The sequence below is a fragment of the Egretta garzetta genome, unplaced genomic scaffold (assembly GCF_000687185.1).
Source record: "Egretta garzetta isolate BGI_Z169 unplaced genomic scaffold, ASM68718v1 scaffold635, whole genome shotgun sequence".
Classification (NCBI taxonomy): domain Eukaryota; kingdom Metazoa; phylum Chordata; class Aves; order Pelecaniformes; family Ardeidae; genus Egretta; species Egretta garzetta.
In genome coordinates this window covers 207059-215939 of record NW_009259710.1, presented here as the reverse complement: position 1 = coordinate 215939, position 8881 = coordinate 207059, and the positions used below count along the sequence as shown (strand labels likewise).

The 8881-nt window shown below is 40.6% G+C and overlaps 1 protein-coding gene across 4 annotated transcripts in view; it reads right to left on the bottom strand.

Annotated features, from left to right (window-relative positions):
* Positions 1-8881, bottom strand: part of BAZ2B (bromodomain adjacent to zinc finger domain 2B) — a 125090-nt gene that overhangs the window by 26951 nt on the left and 89258 nt on the right. For 2 of the 4 annotated variants that reach the window (XM_035894450.1, XM_035894453.1), the window contains 6 exons: positions 5966-6031; positions 5154-5219; positions 4436-4480; positions 4160-4186; positions 2872-2941; positions 1-10 (listed from right to left, as the gene is read on the bottom strand). The exon at positions 1-10 is cut by the window's left edge and continues 157 nt beyond it. In XM_035894450.1, the coding sequence (XP_035750343.1) occupies positions 1-10; positions 2872-2941; positions 4160-4186; positions 4436-4480; positions 5154-5219; positions 5966-6031 (284 nt within the window). The remainder of the gene's footprint in view (positions 11-2871; positions 2942-4159; positions 4187-4435; positions 4481-5153; positions 5220-5965; positions 6032-8881) is intronic. The other 2 variants (XM_035894451.1, XM_035894454.1) reach the window with 1 other exon arrangement.

Sequence of the window (8881 nt, the reverse complement as noted above, 5' to 3'; positions counted from 1 at the left end):
GCTCTTTTTCCTTAAAAAGAATTAACACAGCAGAAAATAAACCCCACATATTATACTTACAATGGAACAATCTAAGAATCTGAAAAGTACTACTTATGTAAACTTAATAATTACCACAGCAATTAAGGAACCTGCATTTAAGTAAAGGGAAGGAGGAAACTACAGATATGTAACAAAGTCATTGAATTTGTGAGCAAATCCAAGATTCACTTTTTTTCTCTCCTGTCCACATGGAAATGGGTATCGAGCATGTTTACAATGAAAGAGTCTTTGCGGTACCATTTCAGAAAGAGGACCAGGTGAAAATACGGTGAAGAGCTGACATACACGCCAGGCATCTGCCTGTAAAGGCCCCGTGTACGCACTGTGTCGTCAGTACACATCTGCTAAAGCAGAGACAACTCAAGAAAGCAGCAGTTGGGAAGACCTCTCTGGACAACACATGACTTAAAAATTCCCATGATACATAAGCTGGATATGAATAGCTTATAAAACACAGCCCGTCTTTTCAACACACATAGCTTCTGGCCTTGAACTACCGTGCCCTCAGCATGCAGTCTGAAAATTGAACAGTCATTGAGATCTTAAGCTGTACAACAAAAACACAGGGATAATCAAGTGAGAAGCCAAGTGTCTTATTCTCTTCCAACACCCTCTACATTGACATGACACAGAATTTTATACCAACTACATCTCTAACCTGCAAACACTGACTGAATCTGGAGGTCCAAGTGCCTTCCCCATCCCTGACTCCAGGGGTTCTGCTGCCACGTGCCCAGTGTTGCTATGCTGGCCTGCCTACACAGTTCACTACCTATCTCTGGGCAACCGGTATCAGATGCAGAATATTGAGTAAGAAACAATTGGAAACAATATGGAATCTGCCGTATATCGATGCTACCTCTTTAGAGAGAGCAGAACTACATGCACATACACAAACGTGTGTGTGTGTGTGCGCGTGTGTGTGTTTGCCTGTCACAACCTAAGAACCCGGGTACAATATAAAGGTAAGGACACTATACGTGCCTTTCACCTGTGGGCACAGCAGGGCTGAAGAACCAAGCTAAGCTGATTCATGTTATTCAGAATCACTCCCTATTATTCTCTAAGTTTAAGTGGTCGCTCTGGGCTCTTCAATCTACGACTACCGAATTTGGCATCATGAGGGTATGGGCTGTCACTGCACGTCAGGACTCGGCTGTATTTGTAGAAGGGCATTAACTACTGAGTTTGCTGTGTAGCTCTGTCAGGCCCCATGACATTTTATTCTTCCTTTTGATTATATACTGAATATTGCTAGACCGCTGGTGGTAACTGTGGCTGAACGCTGTGACCGCAACCAGCAGTTGATAATGACCTCTACTACTACAGTCTTTAGTGGATTTCAGGCAAGATACAAGTTCAGAGTTGGATACAAAGAACCCGGCTGGACCAGCAATCTGACACTGGCAGAAGAAGAGCAGTCACGCACAGAGCCACCCACCTGCCTAAGAGCTGCTTTGCGGCTCTAAGCATCCTCTGCACTAACACAGGCCCTCGTCTCGGCGATGGCTGCCTAAGGGGCACGCTGCTCATTCACGTTTTTCTCCCTTCACCAGCATACAAAATCAGTAACTTTATTTTACCATGAAAAATACTCCCCGACTTGTTTTTTTAAAATGGTTCATTGCCTTTTATCTAGAAAAACAATTCCACTTTGCAGTACTTTAAAAGGAACAGTTATATTCAGTTGCCCAGCATACACCCAATTTAATAGCACAGAATGTATATTTAATCTTTAGCATTAATCCTCATAATAAGCCAATGTTACTAGGTCCTTTTGCAGTATACTGGGTTTATATAAATGAAAACAGTCACCAGAATAAGAAGCACTCATCATAAGGAAAAGGCAATATTCTGAAAGTAAGTCTTATTTTCAGAATCAAAACGGAACAAAAAATCTAGAAGTTTAGATGATCAGCATCAAAACAAGCCTGAAATTTTGGAAAGAGAAATCAACCATTTTTCTGTTGGCAGCTTAATGTCACTGTGTTCAAACAAGAAAACAAGTTAAATAACAAGATTCAGGGATGGGCAAAGTAAAATGATTGTACACAAAATGACACATATGCACTTTAAACTTTAGGCTTCTCTATTTCTTGGTTCAGAATTTCTGACGTATTTTTAGTAAAATAAACTAAGAAATGAAGCGTCTATTTTCTGTAGCACAGTGGTACTTTCTACTGAAGGAGAAAAAACCAAAATTATTAAGGCATAGTAATCCTATTTGCCTGTTTTCATCGTGGTCCAAGTCTAGAATCATCTACAAAACCCACAAGCTCTAAGAAGCCTGGACTGGAATAAGGTGTATTTTCACCCCTGGACAAGTGCTGAGGACAACCCGCTTGGCCAGCCTGACAAGCTCAGTATGACGGCATCCTCACTCTTATAGACCTGAATAATGTGAAGAAGAGAAAATAAAACTTCCTTCCCAGGAACTGCTAAGGACTCTGATAGGGCTATGCAATTATTGGCGCCTTGCTCAGAGTCACTGAGGGTTGAAGGGACCTCTTGAGATCATCCAGTGCCCACCCCTGTGCATGTCCTGTCTCCACTGTCACCCCCATCGGTATCAGCTACAGCAGGTTGCAATTCCATGACCTACCCAGGCAATCTGCACCGGTGTTCAACCATCACCCTCAAAGTAAAAAAAGTTTCTGTTAAGTTTAAACAGAATTTCCTGTATTTCAATTTGCGCCTATGGCTTCTTGTCCTGCCACTGCCCTCTGTACACAGGAAATAGCACATACAGGCACACACCAAAGCCACTGCTCTTCTACAGATCACTGCAGAATGAAACCATGGAAAGGTCAAACTTTCAGAGGTCAATACTCACTTCTGCTTTTTTACGTGCTTCCATGGCTTTCATAAGCATCATATGTTGTCTTCTCCGTTCTCGTTCCTATTGAGGCAGGTTAAATTAGAACAAAACTAATCCGCATTTTGAAATCAGTAAACAAGCTGAGTAACAAATTTAGCATTAATAGACAAGTCACAGTAAATACTAAATATAGGACAAGAATGGCCAAGTCTGTGCATGTTTTAGTTCAGGTTTAGAAAGCAAATACAAGAACAATCAAAAGCAAAAAGGTAAAGCAATGAACATGGAGACAGTGTAAAAAAGAAGCATACAGATTTACTTATGGTCAGTTGTGATGCTCCTTCATAAGCTGGCAGAACAAAAAGCATAATGGTTGGCTGGAACAGGTCAGTTACCTTACATCTGCTATTACAGAACTTGCAATTTACTTCTTCAATAGCCAATTCAGCAGAAGCATTAAGTTGGTCATTTTCAAACATTGTAAATATTAACATTTTTGTAACCAAGCAACAAATTAACATCATTAATTTTCTCAGCTCTAGATCAGCTTTAATCATGCTAGTGGTGGCGCATTTCCATACGCAACGACACTTGCATTTACTGATGCTCGTCCCTCAATAAATTATGTCAGTAACTTCAAATGCATTAAGGAGCTGTATTCTAGAGCATTAAACATGGGGGTTTTGCCTTAAAAGCTGTAGCATAAATCTTGGCCCAGGAAAGGCTATGGGAATTTTATCATCTAATTCAGCGAGACTAGGATTACATTCTAATGCTTCATTTTATATTTGTAGCATTATATATTTACCACTGACTGAAAGCTAATTCCCTCAGTACCTTACAAACTTAGGGAGGACATCATCCTGATTTGTCTAAGATAGGTCAATTCAAGTTGTATGTATGTATGTATGCAGTTAAAATGTCTGGATTCATTTCCAGTGAACGGGACAAGGCTTGCAAAAGTTATCCAAGTTGACTACCTGTTAATTTTGCATTAATTAATCACTGATTTTATAAAGCAGTGCAATTTCTATTGGGACATCAGTAGCATGGATTTCTGGTTAAAAACCTCATTTATTTATTGCCACGTTCAATTTATACACATGTTCAAGACATGTCTTTTTTTTTCCCCTTAACAGACAAGACAAGCAGATGTATGCAATGCACTGTGCTGTAAAGCCATGCAGCAGTATGTAATATGACAGCAGCCAGTGCTACATTTTATGCATTGCTATGACAACCATATCACAACCAAATCACAATGCGGTGTTAGATGTACAAAAATAAACATACCCATACCATATCTAGTCTATGCCTCTCCAACTCCTGGTAGAAAGAGTTGGCACAACATTATGAAACAGAAATCACAAAGTCATAAAACCACTTTAAAATCCCCCAAAAGACCCCAATACCAAAGCAAAGCAACAAATCATAAGGTGAAAGAAAATTTGTGCAGGAATCAAACCCAGAAATTTAAAAAAAGCATATTTTGAAGAGTCCCCACCCACCCACATAGCTTAAGCAGCAGTTCACAACTGGCATTCTGTCAGTTTGGTCAACCGAATGTACACCAACCTGGTGTTTCAGAAGAACAGCTTGCTGCCTTCGCATCTCTTTTTCCTTAAACAAAAGAAAAAAAAATGTATTTAAGATATCTGTCAAAATTTACTTGCCAAGTTGCACATTTTTGCCACACTGGAACAGCACATCTGAATTAAATTCTTACTCCCCCGCACTCCATAAACTGACCGCAGAGAAGTATACGTGGTGTGTGTGGCAGTAAGTGTGTTGAGTTAGGAATTCCATGTTAAAATGCACAAAGAATGCCAAAGCAGTAATAGAACTGGATATGTAAACTGTGTTTTCCAACATTCGTAAAAGAGTTCTGTAGTCTCATACACGGGCAGCCTAGAAAAGACTACGCTTGTTGGGAAGCAACAAAGCTTTTTGATACAGTGTGCTTAAAAGAATATTGTGAATAACACTACTGCAGGAGCCTTTAATTAATGCAAACCAAGCATCATGTAAGCAAAACTCACAGTAATGGCACATGGAAGAATATTGCCCCTCTACATGTTCACGTGTGTATGCATGAACGTATGCGTCTGTGCTTGCGTAGGTCACACACACACAAAATTCCCTCTGTGTACGCCTCAAGTATTTATACAAACATGTACACATTATTCATACTTTCATGATCAATGAATATTCTTCCAAATTTACTGCTTTTGTACATCAACGTATATTATGCACAGTAACACAGTTCTTGCTTTTGGAGCTCCTCTAAACTAACCTTGATTCGTTTTTCGGCCTCCAATAATTTGGCATTTGCTGCTTCTTCCTTCTTCTTCTTTTTTGCCTGTGCATGCAAAACAGGTCACACAACAGCACCATCACAACATTAAAATAATCTCACTAGAAATACAGTTACATGCCTTTAAAAGTTCAAAACATCTTCACATATCATGTACATCACAAAATATTTCTTCCCCAATGCAGCTTTCATAATCAATCAACTCACAATTCATTTACTTTTTAAAAATTAAGCCAGAATTTCAAGTCCTGCTCCAAATTCCTTCAGCTGGCTACTACAACTAAGAAAGTAAATACACACAGAAGGAACAAAACATAAGTATTAAAGAGATCACCATTCGTTTTTCCATGAATGGAGACTTGAAACCTAGCAATCTGCCTGTGCTAGTGTACTAGCAAGCTAGTACTGCACGCCAGTATATTCTGGCATAAACTTCGTATTTTAAACCCACTGCACCTCACACAGTGCATTCATGGCGCTGCTTTAACGTCCTATTACTGCAAACCTGTTTTCTAACAAAGCAACAGTGTCACTGTTAACCTTGGCAAATACAAGACCATTGGTGAAGGAACTCGGGAACTCAAGGGAACATTTGCAAGATTTGGGTCCCAGTTAATATAGATTTTTTTTAAGAAAAATGTTTTAAGACACTTTTATGAACAGGCCTTCGGAAGTCCAGGCTGTTAAGAGCTGTTATATTTGGTTACATTCCTAACTGTACATGTAACGATTAAAATACAACATTCTTTAAAACGGCAACACGAAAATTCTATTTGAGCCATTATTTTTACCTCTAAAATTTGCTGAGCTCGAAGTTCTTTCTCCATTCTGATTTGCTGGATTCGCTTAATTTTCTCCTACAAGGGGAAGAATGCCATTTCTTTTAAAAAACCCCAATACTGAGAAAATAAATTTACTTTTACATTTAAAAGAATGACCAAGTTTACACACATACATTTTCAGCTATCGAGTCTTACACCCATTGTAGTCGATTGTTCCCATGTAACGATGTAGGTCTAGAATTTTTACTAGCATTAGATGTCTGGTGTATGCCTGAAGGAACTACACTTACTTACGCATAGGTGCTCAGGTTTAAGTTGTCATAGCATTATTTTTTTAACAGCTTTAAGGGGACCCAATTAATGACAATGTAAGCAAGCGAGCAGCACTAAAATTCTGGCTGGCAATGGTGGAGCTATGTAGGAATTAATGGAAATGGAGCTGTGACGTGAAGAACATATTTTGATGTGATCTCCCCAAGTAAGAAATCCAGGGCTCTGCCAAACCACCGCTTTCTGCCTTGGCTGTATGAGCCTTCCAGTCCATTACAGTACCACGGGCAGCACAGAGAACCTGAGCTCCGTGAACGCCGTGGCACATACTCTGTCAGCCAGTCAGTCACCCGCATGCCACCTGGATAATATCATCACCGTTCAGAACATCTCTGTTTCTCCAGATTTTAAAAGCATTCAGGTAATTGATGGTGAATTTGGATGCCTTAATACATCGTTTAGTGGACCTGAGTTTTCTACATGCGGAAGAGTGAAGTAACAAAAGAAGTAACTGAAGCAGCAGCCACAGCGGCACAACACATCTCGGCACGTTTCATCACAGCGAGAACAAAACGATCAAACCACGCACTCCACAGATGGATGCTGCGCAACCATATTCTAATTTGTTCTTTTTCAGGAATTAGTTCCTAAAATCTGAATGAAGTCTTATTTAGAAATGCAATCATTGCAAACTCCTGGATTAGTTCATGTTTCCTATGCTGCATGGCTTTGCCTGTTAAATAGTAATAACCCAAACTCGTATTAAAAATTCCTTAGCACATTATTTGATGTTTTATTATCTCAAAAAGGCTGCTGGAGCCACAGTGACTAGGAAGGGATCATTACGAAAAGAAGCGTTGCAATAGCATTCAGCTGGACTTGCTGTGAAGTTTCAACAGCAAAACCCAGCCCATGCAAAAGCCTTGCAGGCTGGGAGCCCCGACTCAGAAGCCTGAAATGGAGCTCAGTGCTCTTCTCTGGAAAAGCCAATCTTTTCCCAACAGTGAGGGTAAAGCCCGTCTGATTGGAAGACATCATTTTCTTGTGAGCTGGTCTAAGACTCTAGAACATGGACTTCTCTTAAGATTTTACTTCTAGAGAACACACTGTGATGTATATGCTTTACTGACAAATAACTAAAACCAAAACCAAGCCCCTGAGAAAAGATAATCTCAAACATTGAATAGAAAAGCAGCACTCACAGAAGAGAAAGACGTAAAAAATTTCCTTAAGAATAGAGCTCCAGTACCGGAAGACCAGATGAGGTCTTACAAACCTCCGGCAAATCTTGCCAGCTCCTTAAACTGTTGAGAGGTTCACCATCAGACTACCTTATCCAGCAAAATAATTCGGGGGCCTTGTTCATACAGTGCTGAACTTCTATTTTTAACATGCAGAGCTCACAGAAGGGACCTGAAGTCTCTGTTATCCCCCATTATACTTTACAAACAAAAGTGTACAGAAATTGAGAGTATGCACTATACTCTCGATTCCACAAAGGCTAGAGTTAATACCGAACAAACTTTGCAGTAGAGATCAGAGTAAAGAGGTTATCTCAGAGAAGAAAAGAAGTATTCTACACGCTGGAATTATAAAAATTTTATCACTATATACATCAAGAAGGAATATGGTGATGATGAACAAGCTCTGGATTGGATGTATTCACCAATTAAGCAATTCTGACTCCCTGCACAATGAAGAAAGAAAACATGACTTTATAACCATAGGGTGATGGGAATGCATACAAGTCCAATGCTCCTTAAAAAAAAAAAAAAAAAAAAAAAAAGTCTGCATTAATTGCCTTTCTGTAACAAGTATGGGTTGCTCTCAGAAGTGGAACCTTTGAAGTTGTCACTATCTGCAAAAGTTTAGAATGGCTGAGGTTGGAGAGGAACTTTGGAGATCGCCTTGTCCACACCCCCCTGCTCAAGAAGGATCACCTAGAGCTGGTTGCCCAGGACCATGTCCAGGCAGCTGTTGAAAATCTCCACAACCTCCCCGGGCCATCTGTGCCAGTTCTCGTGTCACCGTCGCGGTGACAAAGTGTTTCCTGATGTTCAGGGAGAACCTCCTGTGTTTCAGTCTGTGCCCATTGCCCCTTGTCCTGTCACTGGGCACCTCTGAAAGAGCCTGGCTCCGTCCTCTTTGCACCCTCCCTTTGGCTAGTTATACACATTGGTGAGATCCCCCCGAGCCTCCCTTTCTCCAGGCTGAGCAGCCCCAGCCCGCTCGGCCCTTCCTAGCTTAACTCACAGATGGTAGAGTGACAACTTCTAGCCCACTGTCTACTATACTGAGCACCTTCTTCATGGAAAAATCTAAACAGTTACCAAAAAGGATTAACTGTTACCAATTCTGGTTAACTACATCAAAAACAAAAAGTGTGTTACATTTTAATATCTGGATTTCAAAGATGTGAAAAGCCTTTATATTTTCATTGGCTTTTTAAACATCTCAGGATACCACCTACAGGCAAAATAAAGAGAGATCTGGTTTTCTAGTACTATTTCTAAGTGGTAGGATGATGAGATCACACGAAGACACTGAGGTGCTGGAGCGTGTCCAGAGAAGGGCAGCAGGGCTGGGGAGGGGTCTGGAGCCCCAGGCTGCTGGGGAGCGGCTGGGGGAGCTGGGGGGGTTCAGCCTGGAGCAGAG